The sequence below is a fragment of the Atractosteus spatula genome, chromosome 1 (genome assembly GCF_055471065.1).
Source record: "Atractosteus spatula isolate fAtrSpa1 chromosome 1, fAtrSpa1.hap1, whole genome shotgun sequence".
NCBI classification, from domain to species: domain Eukaryota; kingdom Metazoa; phylum Chordata; class Actinopteri; order Semionotiformes; family Lepisosteidae; genus Atractosteus; species Atractosteus spatula.
The window spans coordinates 38619487-38634114 of NC_142706.1; the positions used below are offsets into that span (position 1 = coordinate 38619487).

General features: G+C 37.6%; 1 protein-coding gene across 1 annotated transcript in view; it reads right to left on the bottom strand.

Annotated features, from left to right (window-relative positions):
- The window catches only part of acox3 (acyl-CoA oxidase 3, pristanoyl), a 41919-nt gene that overhangs the window by 14311 nt on the left and 12980 nt on the right, over positions 1-14628 (bottom strand). The window contains exons 9-14 of the mRNA XM_088914750.1: positions 14374-14556; positions 14116-14238; positions 12416-12542; positions 11332-11454; positions 8851-8964; positions 149-264 (exon numbers count right to left, since the gene is read on the bottom strand). Coding sequence (XP_088770876.1) covers positions 149-264; positions 8851-8964; positions 11332-11454; positions 12416-12542; positions 14116-14238; positions 14374-14556 — 786 coding nt within the window. The remainder of the gene's footprint in view (positions 1-148; positions 265-8850; positions 8965-11331; positions 11455-12415; positions 12543-14115; positions 14239-14373; positions 14557-14628) is intronic.

Here is a 14628-nt window from a genome sequence, read left to right on the forward strand (position 1 = left end):
GCTAGGTTCTTAATTGCACCCATAAGACATACAAATCTGTAAGCAAGCTCATAAAACAAAAGGCCTCACATAATGTGGGTGCCCCAAGCATAACTTACAGTATCATCTCAATAACAGAGATGAGCACAGGGGATACCTGGCTATTTACCTGGCTATTGTTTCTTGCCTCAAAATCTGTTTTCCCAGATGCCTTCTCTTCTTTGAGTTTGTGGTAACTTTCGTGCAGAAGAAAGCAAACCAACCACTTGTAAGCTGCCAGCGGAACTGGGGAAGAAATGGCAAACAGTGAGAATAAGCTGTGTAAATAGTGTGCATATTTTACTTAAAATACAAGGACAACCTCACATAAAACTAATATGAAACTTCTGAAATTGTGTTTAGCTATAATAGACACGCAAAGGAACAAGTAATAGGTTTATTCCATGCTGAAAAAAAGAAGAAAGAGAACACAACGTTTCGGCCGTGGAGCCTTCTTCAGGTGTGAGCCTCACACCTGAAGAAGGCTCCACGGCCGAAACGTTGTGTTCTCTTTCTTCTTTTTTTCAGCATGGAATAAACCTATTACTTGTTCCTTTGCAGCCTATGCATGCTGACGCAGCTACCCACCTATAATAGACATGCTGCAAATGTGCCAAATAAGCAGAATCGTTGCAACCTTCAGAAAGGCCTGTTGGTGGACCTCAAAATCTACTGACACAGATGGCCCAACTGGGAGTCACGTGTACACACATTATTGAACATACAGTGCAGTCCAGAAGTATGTGGACAGTGACACAATTTTTGCTGTTTTGGCTCTGTGCTCCAGCACATTGGATTTGAAATGAAACAATGACTATGAGGTTAAAATGCAGAGTGTCAGCTTTAATTCCAGGGTAATTATGTCTATATTGGGTGAACCATATAGGAATCGCAGCTATTTTTATACATAGTCCCCCCATTTCATGGGACCAAAAGTAATAGGACACATTAACATAACCTTAAATAAAATTTGGCATGTTTGCAAATCCTTTGCAAATCGATGACTGCATGAAGTCTGCGACCCATAGACATCACTAGACGTTGGGTATCTTCCCTGGTGATGCTCTGCCAGGCCTGTAATTCAACCATTGTTAGTTCCTGCTTGTTTCGGCGGCTTTTTGCTTTCAGTCTTGTCTTCAGTAAGTGAAATGCATGCTCAATGGGATTCAGGTCGGGTGACTGACTTGGTCAGTCAAAAACATTCCACTTTTTGGCCCTGAAAAACTCCATAGTTGCGTTAGCAGTATTTTTGGGGTCATTGTTCTGCTGCAAGATGAAGCACCGTCCAATGAGTTTTAAAGCATTTGGTTGGATCTGAGCAGATAAGAGGCTTCTGTACACTTCAGAATTCATCCTGCTGCTGCCATCTGCAGTCAGATGATCAATACAGACAAGTGAGCCGATTCCACTGGCAGCCATACATGCCCAAGCCATGACACTACCTCCACCATGTTTCACAGATGAGGTGGTATGCTTTGGATCATGAGCAGTTCCTTTTTTTCTCCACACTTTCCTCTTTCCATCACTCTGGTACAATGTTAATCTTCATCTCATCTGTCCATAAGACTTGGTCCCAGAACTCTACAGGCTTTTTAGCAAACTGTAACCTGGCCTTTCTGTTCTTGAGGCTTACCAGTGCATCTTTTGCATCTTGTGGTGAACCCTCTGAGGTCATGCTGGTGTATTCTTCTCTTTATGGTAGTCTTTGACACATCTATGCCTACATCCTGGAGAGCGTTCTCGATCTGTTCAACAGTCGAAAAGGGGTTTTTCTTCACGATTGAAAGTATTCTTTGGTCATCCACTACTGTGGTCTACCAGGACGTTTGGTATTGGTAAGCTCACCAGTGCGTTCTTGCTTCTTAACAATGTACTAAACAGTTAATTTTGATACACCTAATGCTTTGGCTATGTCTCTAATTGATTTATTCTGATTTTTCATCCTCATGATGGCCCGCTTTACTGGCATTGACACTTCTTTGGTCCTCATGTTGAAAGACAACAGCAATGGACTCCAGATGCAAATGCCACATCTAGTGTCAACTCTAGACCTTTTGTTAGCTCTCTTCTGCATGAACTAATGAGGCAACAACATCATTGTTGGCCAAGAAACAAGTGAGCAGCCAATTGTCCAATTACTTTTGGTCCCCTAAAACGGGAGGACTATGTATAAAAAGGGCTGTGATTCCTATATGATTTGGCCAATATAGACGTAAATACCCTTGAATTAAAGCTGACATTCTGCACTTTAACCTCATACTTGTAGTCACTGTTTCATTTCAAATCCAATGTGCTGGAGTACAGAGCCAAAACAACAAAAATTGTGTCACTGTCCAAATACTTACAGACTGCACTGTTTTCATTATTTATTGTGGGGTAGCTGCATCAGCATGCATAGGCTGCAAAGGAATAAGTAATAGGTTTATTTCATGCTGAAAAGAGAAGAAAGAAAAAACAACGTTTAAGCTCTGGAGCCTTCTTTGGGTGTAAGAAAGATAGGGCAGTCAGCAAAGATATTATAGCATGGTAATCAAAGTAAACAATGTGGATGGTTGAATGCCTATTTTGTATGTTTTGTGCTTTATGGAAGAGAAATTATTTTATCGTTGGTGTTCATTCTGTTTAATTACAGTTTATAGTCCAGTTTATTATGAGATAAGAAAGTGGAAAAATTACAAAGCCTGGCTTTCACCTGTCGACTGTATGTTAAAACATGCTAAAAATACTAAGCACATCTAAACTCAGTCTACATTGACTCAAGCTTTTATTTATTGGGCGAATGGAATAATTTGATAATATTTAAGTAATTTATTTGGCAGACTGCTTTGGTCAAGAACACATCTACTGCAAATTGAAGAGTTTACATGGTATTCTGGCAAAGATGATTCTCAAATGATCAATAAGGAAATTACTTCCTTTCATTCTTCACTTATTTAAACAATAAACATGTGGTCAATTGAACAAAGTGAATGATGAGGCTGACGTGATGGAATTACAATCTTTCTGCAGTATTGGAAGCATATTTTTGTCTTGTAACATTACAAGAATAGTTTTGTCTCATTGCCTACTGTTTATATTTTCATCACTGACTTCCAACCAATAACACAGCTGTTACGAATAAAGCGGAAGCCCGCTCAGAACTATTGCAGTTAAGGTAGTTAGCCCTTGGTGCGACAGAGACATGTTAACCTTCAGAGTGAAACTGCTCAAAGGTGCCTCTTGATTGTATTCACTTTTTGACATTGTGCTAATCTCATATTGACTTTTAGTGCCATGAAAATATTTAAATAAATATGCATATTTGAGTGGACGTTTTGGAACATAGCACTGAATGCAAAATACTGTATCACTTTTTGTGTTCAGTATACATTACAGATGTGGGAAAAGATAAACGCTCACTGCAAAGGTCACTCCACTAAAATACTGCATTCTACCATTGTGTATTTGAAGGAGCTGAAGGCCGAAAGGGCAAAGTACAAACAACACAAACATCCCAAAAATCAGCCCCTGCCCCATCCCATGTACTGATGTACATTAGCATGTGTGGAGAGATCAACCACAGCTGCAGTGCAGTGAATGGCTATACGAGTACATACAGTAGGAAACAACAGGGAAACAGAAAAAAACACTTCAATAAAGCAAACTTGACAAAAACAAGCTAGTGAATGTTCTCCAAAACAGTGTCTCTCTTAATTAATACTAGAAAATAACAACAAAGAAATGACACCTTCCTGAACAGCTACATTAAACATCACATTATAGTCCTCCAAGGCCCAAAGACTCTTTGTCCAAAGCCTAAGCTGGCAAACACAAGCTGCATCTTTGAGGGGTCGCAAGCCCACTGCAGGGCACAACGCACAGTGACGATTTACTGTAAACATGCCAATCAAACCAGCCGGCACGTCTTTGTAAGATGGGAGGAAACTGGAGCACCTGGATGTAAACTAGGTGAACACAGAGAGGACATGCAAACTCCTTACAGAAGCCTCCCTAGCCTAGAATTAAATATAGGACCAAAACCCAGTGGAGCAGCAGTGTTAATGGCCACACCACTGGCTGATCCATTGCTTCATTACACCTTGCTGTTTTGTTTTTCAGTTAAAGACTTACTGATTGTAAATTGATCTCTCTTTCAAGGAATGCTTGAATTTATCATCTGTGTTATTCACAGTACAGAGCAATACCGATCTCCTACTTATTGTGAAGAGCTTTGGGATCAAATGGGATGAAAGGGACCATATACATACAAGGAATTATTATTATTACTACAAAGAATGAACTATTATACTTGTGGAAATCAACACATTAACTTACAAATATCAAACACTCCTCAGAACAGCACAATCCCCTTCGCTAAGCAATAGCAGTGACTCACCATCTGTGGTATGATGTTAATAAATACAACAGATGTTTCACATCTGTGAAAGAGCTCTATCCAAGGTTTACATTTCTTCGTACGACTCCATCTTTACCTTGGAAGTGCCTGTTTTTACACAAAATAAATTTCTCTTGTCTCTTCTCACGGGGAAAGCTGTTTTGGTTTGTTATTTTTTTCCCCAAAGACAAGGAGGTGAGTTTATCACAAACCCCACCTTGCTACATGTTGGACGTATTAGTTAACATAACTTCTTGCCCTAGTTTGTTCTGACAAAAAAAATAGTTTTAGGAAGCAATAAAAACCTCTTCTGTTCCCATTTATAAGGATTGCTATCATATTTAAACATACCAAAGTAGACAATGTATCTCTATTGGGCAGCTCTGACATGATCATTATTAGGACCTCTGTGACCAAAACACATCTTATTTGTTCTCAAACACCACCATTCTCATTGAACTAACATTAATACATTGACATTAGACATTATTTCTAGTCCATTGAGCACAACATTATATACATTCTGGAACTGATTAGAGAAAAGTGCTGATGGTTTTGCAATATATACAAAATTGTTGAATATTATTTCGTTCCCAATCAGGTTTACCTGAAAGGGCTGCTTCAATCCTCTAAGATGTTACAGCTATGTAAGTGCTATTTAGAACGTACAGTAAGAATGTACAGTAAAAATGTTACTAACAAGAGCAGGCCATTTGGCACTTCCAATCCAATTGGTATTTAATAATTTAACAGTATATCTAACAATCTACTCCATCCATCTCCTGGAAGAAACCAGAGTATTGGCATTAACCACATGCCTGAATGTTTTGATCGTGCATCTAATGAGAGAAGTCATTGCAGTGGTGTTGCTTCTCAAATTTTTAATGATCATACATTGGCAATAAATATAAACAGTCACGTGCACAATGTATAATAAACCCATGGACCTGTAGTGTCTTCACTTCAAGCCTTTACTGAGGGTCACCTAAATGACCTGCAGTGTCAGAGGCTCTATTCCCATCTTCATCATCTGAAAAAACACAAGCAAAACACTACCAGACAGGAAAGATTTTATGGTTCTGCATTCTCAACTGCAAACCGGAGCACTCCTAGCTTTTACGATAATCTCAGAAGTGAGTGTGGGTGGCATCTGCATTAAAGACGAATTTTCTCAGTAATGAAAATGTTTGAATGAAGAAAATGCTAGAATAACTAGTAGAATATTTTAAGAATCAGCAAGATAAAGTTTGCATAGGACATGCAATCATCTAGCCTCCCCACAAATTTAGCTCAGAAACCCACAAATGTATTGGATAAGGGTTGATACTTATCCATAAAGTAGCATAGGTACCTTATTATGTTAAAATTAACAATATTATGAACAATATTTTACAAGTCATTCTTCTTAACACAATCGTCTTTTTCACTAACAGACAAAAACCATCTCATTATTTCGGCTACCACCAATATAATACTAAGCACAGAGTTAAGTGGTCTTTTACTAAATGTGCAGCATAATCACATCTTCCCCATAAAAATGCCACCATGGGCATCTGAAAACTCTTTGGCATCTATTTACATTCACTCTTCTTCAAGAAAAGGAAAGGCAGATGTGTAGGTGTGACAGGCAGCAACTAGGTGCAAACTGGCATCCTCACAATAAAGACAATTACGAGCTGTGTCCACTCTATACCAATAAACAAAACAACTGCCCCAGCTGTGAGCAAAACCTTGAGGCAGAAGTTTGAATTTCTCTATATTCATTTGGTAAATGTCTTTGATTTAAAGAGCAGAGAGATAAGAAATGGGGTTGATTATGGCTCTCTCTTGAAACAGCGCCTCACCTCAAAAATAACTGTACCAGTCTAGTGACACAATATCATTTCCTGGCCAACTACAAATCATACAATAATTGGTCATCAAACAAGATAACATTTACTTAACAATACCTTATTACAAACTCCTTCAAAAAGCATAAAAAAGAACAAAGCATTTGTGTAAGAAAAGCAGAAAAAATACCACAAAACAGAAAAAATACTGAACTCTTTCTGAACTGTATTTACTGGATATGTTTGTGGCTAGAAAGCTGTGGACACTGAAAACAAATCCACACTGCTTTCCTGTAAATAGGTCAGTAAATACTATAAACAGGATGCAGCCAAATCACAGAGTGAAATTAGTCATTCCTAATTATGCTGGAACAAGACACTTGCAAAGTACTTTGCAAGGCAGCTGTCCATGGCAGTTAACTTTGATTTTACAGTACATATGCAAAAATTCAAGTCTGTTTAAATGGTTCTGTCCACCTCTGTATTTTGAAATGGCAAGAGTGCATTAATACATTTCTATAATTCTAAGTGACTGTATGATTTTATGACACCATAAACCTAAAGTATGTTACTAGTAAGAAGAGTGCTTCTTATGTATGTATTTTTAATACATTAAAATAACTTTCAGTATTTTTTATGAAACGCTTTTATAAAATAAAAGTAAAATCACCAACATTCAACAAAGTAACTGTTTACGGCAATATGTTGTAACAATAATTACTTATTGTGGTGGTCACCGATTCCCCACATACACCAGACCCTGGGGCTAGAGCAGCTGACCCCAGCAGAAACCACTGTCAGGTCCACCGGAGAGAAAAGGGTGACCTGGAGCGGAGCTGCTCGTTTATCCAGTAACCTCAGAGTACAACCTGTCTACTAGGGGGGATCTTAAGAAGGAGAACAGAAGCATTGGTGCAACAATCTCTCTAGTTTCAAAACAAGCCCTTGTGCTTTACAGTTTGTTTGGGCTTAGTCCACCATGAAAATCGTTAAAGGCAATGATGTTGGTTCTCTGCATATTGGTGTGTTCAAGTTCTAAAAATAACCTTATTCTACAATATATTCAGATAAAATCATATTTTCTGAATAGAAAACCTTCTGATAGATTACAATAGCCTTTTAGGCTTGTTTTAAGGTCAAAGATCTTAAATGACAGGTCAGAGGAATCTATACACTTATAAATCTATATACTGTATGCTCAATTTCTGCTGTGTTGGTTGTTAGGTTTGTAGCTAGGAGCTGAGACATGAAGAACATGTACTAGGCAGTTCCAAAATCACCAAAAAAATGTTTATTTTTATTAGACTTTCAAGAGCGGAAATTACTGGTGATTGTTAGGATTTATTTTTTAACAAATAATAACTGCAGTACAATAGTATTTCAATAGTGTATTTTTAGCACTTCATGTTTTTTTTTCTATTCCAAAACATACATTTTGCCACAATTAATATAGTATCGTAAAGTACTGCACACTTTAAAACTACTTAAGGTACTGGAACATGTCCAAATAACATTTAATACTTCTGTTAAAATAACACTTTGCCCAATTAAAAACAATCTTGGTGTTTATCTTTGGAGTAAATACAATTAAAATATTTTAAAAGGCATCCTTTATAAGCAATGATGGCTGCTTGACTATCATTTTATTCTAAATAGTCTAGATAGAAATTCCAAATATAATACTGCAGTTTAATTTTGCAATGACTCTGTGTCCGTGGCTATAAGCAGATAAATGTGTTTCACTAAAAATATTCCAATGCATTTAAATTCAGAGGTTTAACACAATTTCTTTATACTGTAAGTACATAAGATCAGATGTCAGTTATTATACTACTACATGTATAAAAATTGCATACATTGCTTTTTTACAAATAATAACAATTCTACAGAAACCTTTCACATTGCTCATATTTCATAAGAATGGCATTTTTTTGTAAGTTATGGTCTTCATACTAACAAATATACAAACAATCTTTATATAACTATGACAGTCAATGTGAGTTACTGCCTAAGAGGAACCAGCTATCAGTTGTTATGATACCTGCTTAGTTAGTAGTGCTCTTAAGAGTCTTTCCAGCATGTGTGTGAGCTAGCTGATGAGAGGGCCAGTACAGCATACCTGGGAGTTCTGAGGGAGAGCTCCAAAGAAAAGAGCTCCATAAACATCCAAAAGTTAAGCTGCTGAATAAGAGAGCCACAAGGCTGACTGCGAAGGACCAACTGTATGGGTAATCAGACAACAAGACAAAAGGGCTGCTAGATAAAAGTTCTTTAGTCACTTAGAAACTCACTGTAAAATTTTTCTTTTGTGTAAACAGATCCAACAAAACAAAACATCTTGGCTTGGTTGTTTATAGAATAAAAGGCTCTAGGCCGCCGTGACAAAGGCAATCTCCATCACTTGACCTATTCATCATGAACCCCTCAACAATCATTCTTATTTACAAATAAAAATTATACATTCTTCCTTCTCTGTAACAATCTTAAGCATTAAGGTCAACATACCTGTGGATAGTTCTTGTTCTAAATACATAAATTACTCACAATCTGTGTATTTTAACTCTCCCAATTTGGAATCATGTCTAGGTCAACCTACAGTATAGCCACGCTCATGCATATGTACAATACCTGCTGAGTCCATACACTCCTCCTCTGTAGATGCAGAGAATCTGTTACCCAGGATGGTGTTGAAGTCCTCCAAAAAGTTAACAGACCCCAGAGGAGACTCAATAGTTGATTTACCTGCAATCAAAGCAAAACTTTTTTCACTTTACATTATTGAAGGACATTTTAACATAAACTTCAATACATTTTAAGAATTGTCTTTGTGATCAACTTATTTTTACCATTTCTTCACCCTCAGGGCACAAACTCCTTACCAGCTTTCCTCAAAACCCACTCTATGCCAAATGGCTAGTCCTAGGAATCCTGTGAAACCAACTCAGCAAAACACTTGTCTTCCAGAAATGTAAAATGCACTCCCCAGCATCAAGGACCTGAGCAGTAGACAGCTCCATTAGTACAATGTAATGCCAGTCCACCAGACCCTTTACTGTGGTGCTGTTAAGCCAATAGAGGAGTCGTTGTTTAGCAGTAATACCAAAGGGAAGCAAGGAATACTCCATGACAGCAGAATGGACAGCATTTTTTCCCTTTAACCAAAACACTAAAACATCTACAGTATATATTTCCAGACCATATGAAAAATGTGCCCATGGCAGCCTGGGGATACTGTACACTTCAGAGTATAAATTATGGTCTTGTCTTAAAAGTTAATGCAATGGGCTTGTACATCTACCCAGCTCACTGTAGTCCTAATTTATAGTACATTGTATTGTATCAAAATGGGATTTTGCATAAATGTGGTTCAGTTTGCAATGATACAGTGCAGTCCAGAAGTATTTGGACAGTGACACAATCTTTCTTGTTTTAGCTCTGTACTCCAGCACATTGGATTTGAAATGAAACAATGACTATGAAGTTAAAGTGTAGAATGTCAGCTTTAATTCGAGGGTATTTACGTCTATATTGGGTGAACCATTTACAGTAGGAATCGCAGCCCTTTTTATACATAGTCCTCCCATTTTAGGGGACCAAAAGTAATTGGACGATTGGCTGTTCAGTTGTTTCTTGGCCAGCTGTGTGTCGTTGCATCATTAGTTCATGCACAAGAGAGCTAACAAAAGGTCTAGAGTTGATTCTAGATGTGGCATGTTCATCTGGAGTCTGTTGCTGTTGTCTTTCAACATGAGGACCAAAGAAGTGTTAATGCCAGTAAAGCAGGTCATCATGAGGATGAAAAATCAGAATAAATCAATCAGAGACATAGCCAAAACATTAGGTGTGTCAAAATCAACTGTTTGGTACATTGTTAAGAAGCAAGAACACACTGGTGAGCATTATTACATTATTGTAATAAGCAATAGCAAATGACCTGGTAGACCACGGAAGACCACGGTAGTGGTTGACTGAAGAATACTTTCAATCGTGAAGAAAAATCTCTTTTCGACTGTTGAACAGATCAGGAACACTCTCCAGGATGTAGGCTTAGATGTGTCAAAGACTACCATAAAGAGAAGAATACACCAGCATGACCTCAGAGGGTTCACCAAAAGATGCAAACCTCAAGATTGTAAGCCTCAAAAACAAAGGCCAGGTTGCAGTTTGCTAAAAAATACATTCAAAAGCCTCTAGAGTTCTGGGACAAAGTCCTATGAACAGATGAGATGGAGATTAACCTGTACCAGAGTGATGGAAAGAGGAAAGTGTGTTGAAAAAACGGAACTGCTCATGATCCAAAGCATACCACCTCATCTGTGAAACATGGTGGAGGTAGTGTCATGGCTTGGGCATGTATGGCTGCCAGTGGAACTGGCTCACTTGTCTTTATTGATGAGGTCACTGCCGACAGCAGCAGCAGGATGAATTCTGAAGTGTACAGAAACCTCTTATCTGCTCAGATCCAACCAAATGTCTCAAAACACATTGGACAGCACTTTAGCTTGCAGCAGGACAATGACCCCAAACATACTGCTAAAGCAACTATGGAGTTTTTCAGGGCCAAAAAGTGGAATGTTCTTGACTGGCCAAGTCAATCAGATGACCTGAATCCCATTGAGCATGCATTTCACTTACTGAAGACAAGACTAAAGGCAAAAAGCCCCCAAAACAAGCAGGAACTGAAAATGGCTGCATTACAGGCCTGGCAGAGAATCACCAGGGAAGATACCCAGTGTCTGGTGATGTCTACGGGTCGTAGGCTTCAGTCAGTCATCGACTGCAAAGTAAATGCAACCAAGTACTAAACATGACAATTTTATTTAAGATTATGTTAATGTGTCCAATTACTTTTGGTCCCCTTAAATGGGGGGGCGATATATAAAAACGGCTGCGATTCCTATATGGTTCAGCCAATATAGAAGTAAATACCCTCGAATTAAAGCCGATATTCTGCACCTTAACCTCATAGTCATTGTTTAATTTCAAATTCAATGTGCTGGAGTACAGAGCCAAAACAACAAAAAATGTGTCACTGTCCAAATACTTACAGACTGCACTGTATGTAGAGTATGTTATAAATTTCCACGAAATGTCTTATATTTAACTGACCCTGATGTTTCATATTCACCCAGCTGAGTAGGTAATTGCTGGTTTGCTGCAGCAGTACGTTGTTGTCTCCTTCATATGTACAGTTCGGGTCATTGTCATTCCTGATATCACCAAGCCGATTCACTAAAAAGAAATAAATCAAAACATTAAGTAGTTTGGAAACAACATCTAACATTGTCAAAATGTTTCTCTTTAAATCATGCTTACATTTGTTTTTTGTGCCTAACATTTTGCCTCAGACTTCTAGCACAGACTCGGAATGTGTTCAGCATTACTTAATTACAGGGAATTAGACATCCACAAGGGAAGGCTACAGGAAGTATATTGTTGTAATTAAGTAAAACAGTAAATAAACTTCCAAAGGTCTGGCAATAAATCATTATGAGAGCACACATATATTTATGTTCTTATATATTGAACACCTAATACACATAGCATAACACACGTAGGATAAGTCAAGGAATAAAGTACATTTTTAAAAATATGATCAATTATGTGAACAACTGTGTGGGCAGCAAGTTGTTCTACTGCCACGTGCACAATAAGACCAGTATAAACTTAGGTACATCTTATCTTATCTAAGGTACATCCAGGTTTTTTGCCATCCACTTCAAAGCAGACTGTGACACAGTAACAAGTGCAAAACACTCTATGAGTGACACCGGGTACAGAAATGCACACAAAGAACCTCAGGCACTCATCAGGAGTTACATTCTGCAACATGACATGAACCCAGCAAAAGTGAAGTCTACCATGCAATGCACTTGATATTCTGGAACAAAGTCTGTTGGATTTTTTGTAAAGCTACGAGATCTGAACAAGCTCCCAAACTAACTTATTTCATTATGTGAGCACCCATTTCCTTGCACAATTAGCATTATATGTCAGTTTTTCTCACCTGTGAAGTGCATAGGAGGAGAAAGTTCACAATTCACTGTACCTGCTGACTTACTGTCATGGCTGATATGTTCTTATGTTTTGTAACTCAGACTATTTAATATACATCACAAGGGCAAGAAAAGACAAGTTTATGACCCAGTGAGTGGTCATTATTTCATTATTTAGTGGCCCTTATTTCACTTACTGGCCAAGTAGCCGTGCCCACCACAGGCTTCTCTGCATTCCTGGATACCGCGCTGAGCAGTCCAGGATCCCACAGGCTTGCTGGCACAAGATAAGGCATGGATCTCTCTACCCAATTCTGCCAGCAACTGTTATGTTAAAAGAGGTAAGAGATTAAGAAAAGCACTGTGCTCTGTACAAATACATCTGAAACACAATGTAATACAGTTTGCAGACCAACCACTACTTGATTTTTTTGTGTTGGCTTTGCATCAGATCATTACTGTACATTTTAGAAAACAGCAAGAAAAATAAAATGTCAAGAGAGTAATAGAGTAATATGGGTTGGGGGGGTGGGGGGGCACGAAATTTTCCACAGAATCTCTCCAATTCCACGGAATCAGTTACTGAAACTTATTTCAAATCCAAAACAGCCAAACAGTGGTAATACTGCGTAATAATATATAGTACATGTACATATTTAATTTTGTGCTTTGATGAGCAGAGCTGTAGAAAATTCTGCACCTATGCACATTTTTCCAGTGAGTGGCAACATACCGTACAGCAACATGCTCAGTTGGCCCATTAGTTTTGAAACCTTGTATCTGAAAGAGTTATTCAATAACGTTTTAAACGTGATAATGGTTTTTGGTTTCATCTTCTTATTCATTAACAACAACTCACCTAAGCATATGGAATACATCCACCATATTGAGTAGCAGCTAAAATATTTCTATACTGTGTCATAATGTAGGAAATTTTGGACATGGCAAGCATAAGGCAACTTGACAATGTTCAAGACAATATACTCTATGTGTACCCAGCTTCAAGCTGGGATGAATAGCATTACTTTGGTAACATACAGGCAGATGGGAAATCTTTGTCTCAGAGTTATTCCAATTGCCGTTCAACTTCTATCATCTCATTTACAAAATAAATTGATTATATGACTTTTTGTCTTAATATCTAGCCTAAGTACCTTTTAACTGAAAAAATAAAATCATTAAAATCCTAAAAAATAAGATATTTATGAAAAAAAAAACCATCATTAGTTCTAAACAATGGAAAACAAAATCATCATGCTTAAAATTCATTTTTTTATTTATGAGTACAAATTTGGGAGTCCACTCTGGTGGGGAGTTGATCTGGAACACATTTCCCCTGCTTATATACACTCCTATGGTGAAATTGTTAATTTATGTGGCATCTTCATGAACACATCTGCCTCATAAATCAAGAACTTCATGTGCACGACTCCAGTAATTTTATCTGCAACTCTATTCAAATTGATCTATTAAAACATGGAAGAAATCTTCCATTGCCCAGTGCTGACCTCCCAAAATATAGAAACAAAACTTCAGAACAGAACAGAAAAGTTCAAATATGAGCAATAGGTATGATTCCTGGTCTTTATGAATTGATATATACAGACATAATGAAAGATTTTTTTTCAGTCTAGAACAGAGGGGACTGAGAGGAGATTTTATGTAATTATATAGAATTATATAAAATCCTAAGGGGTAAAGATGGCCTCAACACAGGGGAGTATTTTCTACCCATAACTTCCATTATGAAACATTTTTTTTCCCAAAGTGTTGTATAAGATGGAATTCAGAAGATTCAACTACTTACCAAATAAACTTCCTCTCAATTTGAACTTTTTTAATGTTCTTAAGAATTTAAAAGTGGAAAACCCTTTATCTTAAGCATTCTAGAACTTACCTGTCTGTTACTTTTATCTTTCATCATGAGGCCAATCTGAAACTCAACAAAGTTTTCAAACAAAGATTTGGAAAAATAATCCAAGGCAAACACTGCAGCCAAATAGGGAATGAGGCGCCATTGCTGAAAAAAAAAATCACTATCATTAGAAATTGATAAAATTAGAAAATTAGGTAGAAAGCGCTATTTTTTCCTTTCTGCATCAGACACATGTGTTGTGTATTTGCTGAAAAACATACTGTACGTTTGCACACGTACCTGTAGTTGATATTCGAATACTGGTATCTCCTCATCATCCTTGGGCCCAAACTGCCGCCTGGTTGCAGAGAAGCGAATTGCTATCGACATAGCAAGCTTCAAATTAATAACCCCCATTCTAGCAATGGATACTCTACCTCCTGATAATGCACCAAGTGACGCACCAAATCGCTTATTTGGGTCCTTCAAGGGAAACACAGAATTGTTAAAAATAACAATGTGCCAAAAATGGTGAAAAAAACATTCATTATTGAA